Source organism: Eutrema salsugineum, unplaced genomic scaffold (assembly GCF_000478725.1).
Source record: "Eutrema salsugineum unplaced genomic scaffold, Eutsalg1_0 scaffold_6, whole genome shotgun sequence".
Lineage (NCBI taxonomy): Eukaryota > Viridiplantae > Streptophyta > Magnoliopsida > Brassicales > Brassicaceae > Eutrema > Eutrema salsugineum.
The window spans coordinates 12,081,043-12,094,766 of record NW_006256547.1 but is presented as its reverse complement, the minus strand read 5'-3'; the positions used below and the strand labels follow the sequence as shown (position 1 = coordinate 12,094,766).

General features: G+C 34.7%; 1 protein-coding gene across 1 annotated transcript; it reads left to right on the top strand.

Moving 5' to 3' along the window:
* Positions 1-309: 309 nt before the first annotated feature.
* On the top strand, positions 310-10,548 carry LOC112083492. Its single transcript, XM_024151521.1, has 4 exons — positions 310-431; positions 2,555-2,649; positions 9,224-9,838; positions 10,049-10,548. The coding sequence occupies exons 1-4, from the start codon at positions 310-312 to the stop codon at positions 10,546-10,548; spliced, it is 1,332 nt and encodes a 443-aa protein (XP_024007289.1).
* The last annotated feature ends 3,176 nt before the right edge of the window (positions 10,549-13,724 follow it).

Genomic DNA, 13,724 nt, shown 5'->3' with positions numbered 1-13,724 from the left:
GCGTTATCTCTGAGCTAACAGCTCCAAATCCCTTGAATCTAAGCGTTCTGGAAGTAGAGTCAGTGCTCTCAAAGTTTCATTCAGACCCCAGAGACTGGATCGGAAGAGAAGGGCTTTGTTCTGGATCATCTCTGAGGTGTATCGGATCGGTTCAGAATGGATGCGAGACAGTTTTGTCTTCTGTTGGCCATATTGTTCAGCTCACTGCTCCAAATACATTGATTCTAACTGTTTTGGAACCTTGACTCAATTATCTTAATCTTTTATGAAGACCCCAGAAGCTGAATCGAATGGGAAGAATTTCCAGTAATGCGATCTTTGAGACGTACCGACACCGGAGATTTTTGGCCGAGGATTATTCACGCGGTACGTGTTTTGGCCGAGTTTTCCTTCCTGTGGTATGGTTTTCAGCCGAGAAAAGTTGACCTGCGGTACACGGTTTTGCCGATAAGCCTCTAAACCTCATTTTCACCATTTTGCTCATTCTCTCACCATTTCTTCATCTGGTTTCACCTTTTCCATTCCAAGTGACCTCCAAATTACCTATTAGACACTCCAAACACGCAAGACTCACTTGGACCTAATGAAAAATTCTAAAACTCTAAAACAAAGATGAAATACAATGAATCTATATAAATGCATGCATGAGACTCTATTCTTGGACTAAAAATGTACTATAAACATGCAAAGATATGAAATTATCAAGATTAGGGTGCTTAGATACTAGTTTATGATGTTTAGATGCTAGATTCTTCCTTTCCTTTTTTATTTGGCTATTCTCTATGCTAGATCTTTCATAATCTGCTTGAATTGGACCTTAGGCATTTCATGCACCAAAATTGGTTGATGAAATGCCTGAAAGAGCCATCTTAGAGTGTAATGCATTAATCACATAAGAATGCTTGTTTAAAGATTAAATGGTAATTTAGAGCTGATTCTTTATGCTTTTTGATTATTGTTGCACTAATGAAAGTTAGATCTTGCTAATAATAACTAGGAGTGTGATTAGTGCTTTGAGAAAGGATTAGTCTTATTTAAAATTATAAGCTTAAAGAAATTTTTTTTGTATGCTTAAGCATCATAGATTAGTATTGAAAGCACCCTAATCAATTCTCACATCTAGAAGTTTAGCTTTTATGTCACTGAGTTATTTTGTGTTAAGTTGTTAATTTGATTTTGTTTGACTATTCTACTTGCTTAGTATTTAATCATTAGTCTTATTTAATCACAACACCACCTTATTCACTTGGACTAGGTTAGTTTCATATAATTTAAATCATCTTTAATTGGATTGATACCTTAATGCTGCAATGATATGAGCAATTTAAGGAATTGAACTGAGAAATATCCTTTATCAAAATGCTGTAAAAACTTGGATATGATTATTGGAGTTTTTGGGTTTGTAATAGACATACTACCAAATCATAATTCTTTTTTTTTAACTAAAAGGAAAAACTAATGAATTATTTTTTCTTTTTCTATTAATTTTTCATTCTATGAAAAATAAGTTTTTTTTTAAACTTAACTTTCAGAATTATGTATCGGTTATTAAATTTTGGAAATTTTAATTTTATTCATTTATTAATGGATTTAAAAAAATTCTAACCTTTTGACTTGTTTTTAATTAATCAATTTAAATTTTTTCCAACTTTAACTTGACATGGATTACGATTAGATTGGGTAGCAATTTTGAAACATTCAACTTTATATAAAAGTACTACTTTGTTAGCCGGGCTTCATGAAGTATTTTATATTATTTTTCATATAGTTATAAAATAAGTGAAACGAGCATAAAAACTATTTAATCTTGTCAAAGTTATCGGCGTCAAATCATATCCACAAAAGTATTATATATTTTGACATATAATACTAATAACGAAGCAAGACTAAAATCCACTACTGGTCTACATATCAAATATCAGTTGAATACTCTATATATTTCACATAATGGAAGAAAAGAATAAAATTTGAAGAGTTCAAAACTCATGGTAAAGAATAATTAATGCAACTAATTTGTCTTTTCAAATATGAATCGAATGTCCATTTTCCACAATACACTCATAATCTCTCTCTCTCTCTTTTTTTCTTTCTCTCTCTTTCTCTCTCTCTTTTCTCTCTCATGCACACTTCTCAATGTGATATGTTTAACCACATACCATACTTTGATCAGATTTAAATATAATATTTACTAAATTTTTTTCCTTTTACTTTTTTGAGTTTTGATATATTTTTCTGACTCAAATGTTGAAAATTTTCATAAAAACTTCAACCAATCACCGTTTCAATTATTGGCTTGGAAATATTATCATTTTGAAATACCACAATTACACTATTATTTTAGACTCATAAAAAACTATGTATTGTCATTCGAGTTTTAGGAAGCTCATGCATATATTTTCTTTTTCTCTCTGTCTCTGTCTCTATGTGTCTCTCTCTCAAGCACTTACCAACGCGACAAATTGAACCACATATCACATTTTGATGTGATTTAAATATAATATTCATTATATTTTATTTATCTTACTTTTTTAAGTTTCGAGATATATCTTTTTAGACGTGGAGGAGTTTTCATAAGAACCTCAATCATTCATCCTCTCAAATATTGGCTTGTAAATATCATAATTTTTGGATACGGCAGTTTATCATATAATGCTTATTAGTAATATATTCAAAATTTAAACCATAGTTTATGCAATGGATTATTCCAAGTTGGTGAAGATGATGTCTATTACTAAAAAGTGACAAACTTTTGCATTACATCTTGAGGAATTCTTGAAGACTAAGTAGGTGTTTATTTTTTCTGTCTTATTCATCGTACACGCAAACAACACAAAGTAGACAAATTAGCACACAAAATTCGTTTCTACCCATTAGATATTACTTATGCAAACTCGATACCCTGATTTGGATTTCTCAGTTGTTCTATGTACTTAAGTAATGACAAAAAAAAACTACAGTGGGTTAAAACTCAAATCACATGTCTCGTATTTTGTATAAAAGTAACAAATATTGATTAAATATGGAAAATAATATATTTTCTTTAGTTTACGAAAAGAAAATATATTAAATAATTCTATAGTTAATATTTTGGCTTTTTATTTATTTAAATAAATTATCTTAATTATGCAGGTGAAACAAATTAAATTGTACGATGTGGATGCAATGGTACTCTATTTTTGCCTCTAAACTCTATTTTTAGAGTAAAATCAGCTGCATTGGTACTCTATATCTTACTCTATAAATAGAGAAATGAACAGTATATCTCTATAAGATATACTGTTCATTTCTCTATTTATAGAGAACAACTTTTTTATTTACAAAACAATCCTTAAACTTTTATATCTTTGTATTTTACACATAAACAATAAATACACAATAAAATACCACATAATATTATATTTAATTAAACTATATCAGCAATAATTAATTATATAATCATTTAAAAGTTTAAATTACAACAACAAAATATATTAAATAAAAAATACAATAAAATAACTAAAAATAAAATTTAAAATACATAATTATAAATAAAAACCTGAATTAATTACTAAAAAACTGAATTAATAATTTGGTAAATCACTTTCAGATCCATGAAAATTTTTAAGATATTCTACAAATGAAGAAGATGTAGAAGGAGCTTGTTGATCAACCCTTTTCTTTAAGATTCTTGTTTGTTCACTTTGAACATATGCACGAATGTTTGGATCTTGTATGGAATTTAAGTCTTGAAGCAAAACTTTGTTTTCTTCTTTGAGTTCTTTTAATGCATAATTCTTACTTTGAATCTCCAAGTGGTGTTGCCTTTGTGCAGTTGTCTTCTTTAATTCTTCCACAAGTTGTCTATTTCCTTCTTCCAAAGTCTTGATAACAGCTGATGCTTGATCATCATTTTTTCTTTTCAATTTGGATTTTTTCACTCCAGGTGGTCGTTGAGATGGAGATCCGCCACTAAAGTCATCTTCATTACATAAGTTTACAGAAAATGAATACAAACCTGCAGATGGTTGTGTAGCAGAATCCGGCGTAGGATTTTCAGACTCTGAAGATGTATATCCGAAACCACATGGATTTGATATTTTTTTAGCAGAAATGACACCATCTTTAAACTTTTCAAAATTCTTAATAATATTCCATACATGATCAAATTTCCAACCAGTTTTGAACTTTGGATCTTCCATTAGCATTTCTTTAGCTTGATTGAACTACATACAAATATTAAACAAAAATAAATAAATATCCAAATAATAATAAATAAAGTAAAATTCATATATTAATACTTACAATATCATCACTTGAAGCACCACTTGGACGTCTGTTTTCACATTGTTTGATGCATGCATGTAGTTTTCTTGTTGCTCTCTCAATAGTTTTTTTTTTTTTTTCCCCTACCCATCTATTACATCACTATTAGCCAATCGTAGAGGAGGTCCGTGGACCGCCATTGACAGGCTCGGTATGATCGATGTGGGTGAAAATTTCTCCTCTTACGCGGGCTCCTTTTGCAAGACTATCCGCCCGGATGTTTTGATTCCTATGGATATGAGAAAGCCGAAATTCCGAGAAGCACTTGCGGAGGATATCGAAGCTGTTCAGCTCAGACACAAACAAAGGCCAATCTTCCGGAGTCTCAGACATGGTTACCAGGTCTAAACAGTCCGTCTCAATGTGAATCGAGGAGATCTGCCTATCTCTCAAAACAGTCATAGCCCATATGAGGCAATCCATCTCAGCATGAAGTGCTGAGAGGCTTCTGCGACACCCCTGCTGACCGACCAGTTCTGTACCTCCACCATCCACCAGTGTCCACCCGAGTCCACTAACCGGTCTGTGGTCTATCCAAGACGCATCGATTCGGCATAGCGGAATCCGCCGATTTTCAGATGTAGAAATCGGTGTCTGGGGAGCTCCTGGGGGGCCACCAACTTCAACACCATCGTCTTCTGGTTGGTTTGCAGTCCTCCAACAATCTGCTTCAACTCTTGCGTGAAGCAAGGTATCTTCCGGGGAAATTTCTTTCCCGTTGAAGATCTTATTGTTCCTTGCTTTCCAAATGTACCAAAGAATCCACGGATATAAATCTCTGTTGGGATCCGTCATGCCAATCTCTTTGGTTCCCCAAAAGAGAAAGCTCATATTTTGGTAAATAGAATTACTCGGAAAGTGGCCCGGAAGGGACGGGAAGTCCGATAACGCCCAGACCTGTAAGGCCGGGGGGCATAAGAATAAGAGATGGTTAATGGATTCTTCAGGGTCTCCACATCGGGGGCAACTTTTGTCGTTTCCCAAATGTCGGTAAGTAAGGTTTTTGCAGGTCGCGACACATCCCGATAATGCTTGCCACATAAAGTGTCTCATTTTTCCGGGCGTTCTGACTCTCCAAACTTGGCTAAGAAGTACCGTGATACTTGGCTCTCTCATTTCGCTAGCAGTGTTATCCAGCTTTATTCTTCTAATCAGATCATACCCTGATTTAACAGTGTATAGCCCTGATTTGGAGTAATTCCATGCGTAGCCGTCTAGAGTTCGGCTTCTGCTAGGTCTCAACCCAAGTATGAGGGCTACATCCTCAGGTTGGAAGAACTGATTCAGTAATGGGACATTCCATTGCTTTGTATCATGATGAATAAAATGATAGACGAGGGCCCCCGGATCTGGATATCCAACTTGGGGTGCTGCTCTTGGCGGTCGAGCTCTGAGATCTGGAACCCAAGGTTCGCTCCAGGCTTTCGTGTTCAGACCTGATCCGATTGTCTTCCTCAGGCCCATTTTAAGGTACGGTCGTGCCGCCAGAATACTTCGCCATCCATAGGATGGAGAATAGACGTTTCTCTCTTCCAAGGGGTCAGATTGTCTATAATATCTGCCCCTTAGGACCCGGGCCAAAAGTGATGAGGGGTACTGGATGAGTCACCATAGTTGCTTAGCTAGGAGGGCAAGGTTAAAATCGTGGAGGTCACGAAATCCCAGACCTCCCATATCATGGGGCATACAAAGCTTTTCCCAAGCAACCCAATGTATCCCACTGTGATTTTGTTTTGAGCTCCACCAGTACTTTGCGGTGACACTACGTAATTTGTTGATTATTCCTTCGGGCAGGAGGAAGCAAGACATAACATACGTAGGGATGGCTTGGGCAACTGATTTTATTTGAATATCTTTTCCCCCTTTGGAAAGAAGTCTTGATGACCAATTGTTTACTCGATTGCTTAACCGGTCTTGGACGTAAGAGAATACTTTCTTCTTTGAGCCACATATTTGTTCGGGAAGACCCAGATACATGCCCATACCACCTTCCGATGATATTCTGATTGCATTCTTTATCCCTTGTTTGATGTTTGGGTCTACTCTATTTCCGAACATTATGGATGATTTGCCTAGATTAAGTTGTTGTCCTGAGGCTGATCCATACGTATTGATAATACTAAAGATCTCAGTCCCTTGCTGGATATCTGCTTTACAAAAAAACAGACTATCATCAGCAAAGAGGAGGTGTGAGACCGGCGGGCTTGCTTGGGCTACTTTAAGCCCAGAGATCCTCGTTTCTGCCTCTGCACCTTGTAGTAATGAGATTAACGCCTCCGTGCACAGGATAAAAAGAAAGGGAGATAGGGGGTCTCCTTGTCGTAATCCTCTCGATGGTATAATGTTTCCTTTAGGCTCTCCGTTTATGAGGACTTGGTATGAGACCGAATAAATACAAAACATAATAAGTTTAACCCATCTTTCCGAGAAACCAAGCTTTAGCATGAGTGCTTTCAGAAAACTCCATTCAACCCGGTCATAGGCTTTACTCATATCTGTTTTGATGGCCATAAAATTCTCTCTACATACTTGGTTGGTACGCAGGGCATGGATGTTTTCTTGAGCTAATAGAATGTTATCTGTGATGAGACGTCTAGCCAAAAAAGCCGATTGAGTTTCTGAGATTATGTGTGGTAGCGTCTTTTTTAATCGTTTGCACATGAGCTTGGAGATAATCTTATAGCTCACATTACAAAGACTAATTGGACGGAATTCCATCATCGCTCTCGGTTTTTCTCTTTTGGGGATCAGACATATGTTAGTCTGGTTAAGTCTTGGGTCGAAGTATCCTGTGATAAAAAAATCCTTCACTAATTTGACTATATCATGGCGGAATTCCTGCCAGAATTTTTGATAAAATTTGCTCGTCATTCCGTCTGGACCGGGAGCTTTATCCGGGTTGATATCGAACAGGGCTTCCTTAATCTCTGCTTCTGTAGGATCTTTTAATAGGACGTGATTAGAAGTATCTGTAACTTTCTCGGTGATGAACCGGAGAGCCCTGTCCATTTCCGGAGGTTGTGTCGAGGTGAACAGGTTTTGGAAGTATTTGGAGGCCACCCGTTCTATTCCTTTTGACGTTTCCACCCAGGTCCCGTTGTTATCCCTCAAGGCAATTATACGGTTGCGGCTTCTCCTTTGTTTAGTTAGTGCATGGAAAAATTTCGTGTTCCTGTCGCCTTCTTTATGCCATCTCTCACGGCTCTTTTGTTGCCAAAACATTTCTTCCTCGCGGAGCGCCGAACAGAGTTTCCTCCTAATGTCTTCGATTTCTTCGGTTGTTGTGGTTTCATCATCCTGAGCTGCATCAAGCTGATTTTTCAGCTCTTCGATCATTTTCTCCGAGTTAGTCGGGAGTGTTTTCTTCCATTTGGAGATACTAGTACGGCAATTGGCTACTTTTTGATGGAAGTCTCGGCGTGAGCCTCCATATGAGGAGTCCCAGCCTGAGATAACCGCTTCTTTAAAACCCGGCTTACCCAGCCATCTTTTGTCAAACCGAAAGGATTTTTTCCTCTTTTGACGATCGACATGGACTCGAGCCAGAACCGGTCGGTGATCCGACCCCCATAATCTTAGGTACTCCACAGTGGTGTGGGAAAATAGTGTTTGCCATTCCGCATTTCCTACGGCCCTATCAAGACGGCATTTAACTTTGCCAGACCATCTCTTACCCACCCATGAAAAGGAATTTCCTTTATATGGGAAGTCTAGCATACCGCAGTTATCTAACATGGTACGAAAGGGGATAAAAGAGTATTCAGATCTTCTTCTGCCTCCCCTTTTCTCATGGTTTCCGGTGATATCGTTAAAATCCCCGATCATGAACCATGGATTTTTCCTTGTTAGACTTATCCGGGTTAGTCGTTCCCATACATAATCTCGGTTTTTAAGGACCGGATCTCCATAAACAAATGTCATAAAAATTTTATATCCTTCGAAGGAAGTTTCAATATCAATCAAGTGCTCGTCGGAGTAAGAAATAAAAACCGCAGGTTCATTCATATAAAAAAGTGCTAGACCGCCGCTTCGACCTCTCGGTTCTACGGAAGTTGCTCTCTCAATAATTTGAAATCGACATTGGATAGATTTTTTTGTATGTTCACTCCAAGTTGCATTTTCCCTTAAAGCTTCCACCACACGATCCCAAAACTGGTCAGAGGTTTGATAAATACCAGTTATTGGATCTTGAGAAATTTCCATATACACTTGACATAACAATTTATCTTCTTCTTTAGAATACCCAGCAGAACGAGACATTTTTGCTAAAAAGTAAGAAGAAAATGTGTATCAAAATTTATGGAATGATGTGAATGGAAATAAAAATCCATGAGGTTATTTATAGATGTTGCTGAAGTGATTCCAAGATTCTCATGTTTTGAACTTCACCACAATAAACCCTCATAATTATCAATCCAACTACACATATAACTTTATTTAATTTCTTACATGCATGTTTTAAATGGACTTGACAATCCAACTACACGTAGAAAAACTTTGACTAGAAAAACTTCACAATTAATTCTCACATTCATCATTCCAACTACATAAAAAACTTTAAATTAAATTCTTAGATATTTTAGATGACAATCCAACTACACAGATATCATTTAATTCTCACACTTGAGACTACTAGAATATCATAATAAATTCTCACATTTATATCAACCCAACTACATATAATAAAGAAGGGTCCATAACTTTTTTTTTCAATAATACAAAATAACATATTCTATTAAATACAAACCCACATGTACACATTTTCCATTGATTCTCTTAGATTAGCTAGGAAAAACGTAGAAAAAAATAGAAAATCAATTTATCATCTATAAATACCACTGCAACTTCATGTTAGTCATCACAATCTCATAACTTTTTACCTTACTCATTCTAAATATTTCTCTCAAAATGAATTTTAATCTCCCAAATTTCTATTCTTCATCATCTTCTTCAGATGATGATGACAATATGGAAATAATCAACAGTCTCGACAATGCAGAACAAGCAATACATCGTGCTATCGCTAATAACAACGCAATCATCCAATACTTTCTCAATCAACAAAGCAACGATGTAGCCCATGACAGATCGGTTCGAGGACGTACTTTCATCCACCGAGATCGGGAAAGTGCACATGACAGATTGTTCAATGACTACTTCTCTGAAACTCCATTGTATAATGATGCTATGTTTCGTAGAAGGTATCGTATGTCTCGTTCCCTATTCCTTCGTATTATTAACGCAGTTGAAAATCATGACAACTACTTCACTCAAAAGAGAGATACAATCGGTAGACTTGGATTATCATCCCTTCAGAAAGGAACAGCTGTTTTACGGATGCTAGCGTATGGTTTGCCAGCGGATGCCACAGACGAGTATGTGAAGATTGGCGAATCAACGGCACTCGAAAGCATGAAAATATTTTGTCGAGCTATAGTGGATATTTTTTCAGAGCAATATTTACGATCACCAACGGCTAATGATGTTGCCAGACTTCTTTATATTGGTGAAAAACGGGGTTTTCCAGGGATGCTTGGTAGCTTAGATTGCATGCACTGGAAGTGGAAAAATTGTCCTACTGCATGGGCTGGACAATATGCGGGACGTAGTGGATCACCAACTATAATTCTGGAAGCTGTAGCAGATTATGATCTTTGGATATGGCATGCGTATTTTGGAATGCCAGGCACCAATAATGATATCAATGTGTTGGAGTCTTCTCATCTTTTCTCCAACCTCGCTCAAGGTATTGCTCCTTCTTGTCATTATGTCATACAAGGAAACCAATATAATATGGGTTATTATTTGGCTGATGGTATATATCCAAAATGGTCAACCATAGTGCAAACTATTCATGAACCAAGGGGTCCTAAGAAAAAATATTTTGCTACACAACAAGAAGCATGTAGGAAAGATGTTGAGCGTGCCTTCGGAGTTCTCCAATCACGTTTTGCAATTGTGAAAGGTCCGGCTCGTTTTTGGAAAAAAAATGTGCTACATGACATAATGACTACATGTATAATATTACATAATATGATAATCGATGATGAGCGTGATCTGGATGCACCAATTGAAGTTGAAAGAGAAGCTCCACCTCCAGAAGTTGAAATAGCGATAGATGAAAATATCCGATTTCAAGAATTTCTTTGTCGATATAGACAAATCAAAGACAAAGAAGCTCATTTCTCACTTCGAAATGCGTTAATTGATCATTTGTGGGAGAAGTATACTAATGGTGATGTTTAAAATATGTATTATTTATTAGTTTTTCAGTTTATGTGGTGTAATAGTATTTTATAATAAATAAAATTTTAAAAATATAATTATGTTGAATTATTGTTAAAATTAAAATAAACAGATTTTTTAAAAAACTTTTAGAAGTAGAAGGTCTGATAAGCAATTAATAGTAATATTTAGAGTCAGATATAGAGGCAACCATTGCAATAAACCCCTTCTCTATTTTTAGAGATCTCTATTTTTAGAGTAAAATATAGAGGCAACCATTGCAGATGCTCTAAGATGGCATAAGGAGAAGAGAGAAATATTCTCTTTATATATAGAGTGATTTACACTAAAAGGCACTTTTACAACTTCTTCTTACAAAAAAAGACACTTTCAGCTATTAGGATACTTTTTCTGTACTTTAAACACTGTTTACACCAAAATAATCCGAAATTGCCCATGTGTTAACGAGAACGGTGGATGCAACTCGTGGATACCAAATTAAACCCCAAATTTTAAAAACATTAATTATTTTCCCCTTCAGTTTTGTGCTGTATTTTTCTGTAGTGTAAAAGATATAAAACAATTTTTTTTGTTAGATTGAATTCTAATTTTATTTTGTCATTGTTTTAAAACCCATTATGTTATACTTTCTTTATCAAACAAGAAATTTTTCAAATAACCTTTATAAAAAAAAATTAAAACAACAGAAATCTACTTAGATATCCATTCACAAAATACAATGTGGATGATGCATGATGGACATATAACATGGATACGATTGCGTGGATATATTTTCAATCATATATTTGACGTGTATATACATTTTATATTGTCCACATTATGGACATGATCGTGTGGATATGTTTTTTATTGATAGATTCGATATGGATATACATATTATATTATCAATAACCTATCCACATGATCATGTTCAAATTATAGACAATATAAAATATATATCCACGTCGAATAAATGAATGAAAACCTATCTACATAATTGTGTCCAAGTTATATGTCCATCACGCATCATCCACATCGTATTTTGTGAATGGATATCTAAGTAGATTTATGATTTTTTTAAAAAATTTATAAAGGTTATTTGAAAAGTTTCTTGTTTGATAAATAAAGTATAGCATAATGGATCTTAAAACAATGACAAAATAAAATTAGAATTCAATTTAACAAAAAAAAATATTTTAAATATTTCACAATACAAGAAAATACAAAACAAAACAAATGGGGGAAAATAATTACTATTTTTAAAATCTGGGTTTAATTCGGTATCCACAAGTTCATATCCACCATTATCGTGAACACAAAGACAATTTTGGAATGAAAAATAGAAAAATCATCTAATAGCTAAAAGTGTCTTATAGTGTAATATAAGTTTGAAAAGTGCCTTTTACTGTAATTATTTCTTATATATATAGATGAAAAATTCGTCTGATCTGTCATTGCTAACTTTACGTTGCAATTTCTATTGGTTTGGGCCCAACAGCTCGTGCATTGTTTTGTTTTGTTTTACTTGGTTCTTCTTCGACATATTCAAAGAATAAAATAAAATAGTTAAATGGGCGCACGAAGGGGTCACGGGACAGTGTCGACAGCTAATGTGGTTTTGTAGTATGCAGTTGTTTCAGTTCCTAATAATGAATTCATGATGAAATTCCTTTTTTTCTTTGCTTTTGGAAATGAACTCAACCTAAAATGATTTGTTCGTTAGTATTGAGAGTTAATAACAGCAAAGGTGTGAGTGTGTTTTTAGCTTCGATGACTAGTCGTACATAGACTCCTCACAAAGTCGCAAGTCACAAGACCTAAGACGTATTGTCTAAAAATTTGGTGGGTGTATCATATTGGACATTTCTAGTTGTATTTTTCTAAATCTTGTATTTTTTTAACACTTTAAACACTTTACACTAGATAGGGTTAGCCAAAACATCCCATAAATTTCAGAAATTGAGTATGCCAACTTTGTAAGGAGAATCCCGCAAAGGCCACCACAGATAAAGCATTTGAGTCGAAGATTAAATGACCAACTAATCTATGCGAAAAAGTTGCACACATTAAAATTAAGGGATAATTAGAAATATAAAACACAAAATGAAGAACATTGTTCCTTTAATATTTTTTTTTTTAAAGTGTCCTCTTAATACTTATCTTAATGTTAATCCTCTTTTACCCCTAAAAATTGAATTAGTAAATATTTATATATAGTTTTTAGCTTACAATTAAAAATGTAAAAAAAAAACATTGTTGGTTAAAATTTGAAATGGGAAAAGAAATTTCTACGACTCCAAAAAATTTAGGGACCCCGACACACTCTTGTTCTCCAGTCTTCTTCGTTGCATATCCTCCAACAATTTGATTTTAGGTTTTTTTGATGGAGCAGGAGAAAAAACTCGCAAAAAAAATTTGATCTCTACCACTTTTATTCCTTGATTGTTTGTGTGTAACCACCAACACGTCAATTTTAGATCATTGCACATTAGGTTATTGTGTGAATTCGTTTGTGATATGAGTGACTGGTTTCGTTAGTTTAAGATTAAAATCATTTCTACTGAGGTTACGAGTTCTCGTTGGTTTTTATTTTCCTCCATCCATAGATAGCATAACCAGGAATTCGTGTTATCTTTCGCCTCAACGCCTAAACTCATTGGTCTGTGACAGTTGGTATAGTAAATCTGACATAGAGATTTAAGCTAGTTGCAGTTAACCCTTAATGGAAATGTGAAATATGTATATTCTTACCGTTAATTGTTCGTAAATACCAGTCAATAAATGTTGGTACAAAGAAATTCCCAAAAGAATGCTAAACAGAAAAGGGAGGGAAACTACAAAACTAAATTTGTTCGTATACATCATGCAAAATATATTAAAACAAAAAAAAAAAGATGTGGAAACAAAACACAAAGGTTCTGGTTGGGAGACTCTAGTGCAAAATATGACATTTCTACTTAGTAAAAGAATATTAAAAAGATCTATATAGGCCAAGTGCGTATACATTAACCATTTTCTGTTTCTCTGTTACATATTTGTGCTGCCACAAATCTCTCACTGAAACGCTAAACCTAGAACAGAAAATCCTGAAGAGCTGTAAATTTGCTAAAGAAATCGTGAAAATTGTGTGAAGGAAAAGAAGAGAGGAAAAAAAACTTATAAAATATGTCAAATATATATATATATATATATTTTAA

Excerpts from the sequence above, each read along its gene's own strand:
- LOC112083492 (XM_024151521.1), top strand. The coding sequence starts at position 310 with ATGCGATCTTTGAGACGTACCGACACCGGAGATTTTTGGCCGAGGATT. Across the intron at positions 2,650-9,223 it reads ATACGGCAGTTTATCATATA|TCCCAAATTTCTATTCTTCA; the intron begins ATGCTTATTAGT and ends TGAATTTTAATC. Across the intron at positions 9,839-10,048 it reads GGGTTTTCCAGGGATGCTTG|GTATTGCTCCTTCTTGTCAT; the intron begins GTAGCTTAGATT and ends ACCTCGCTCAAG.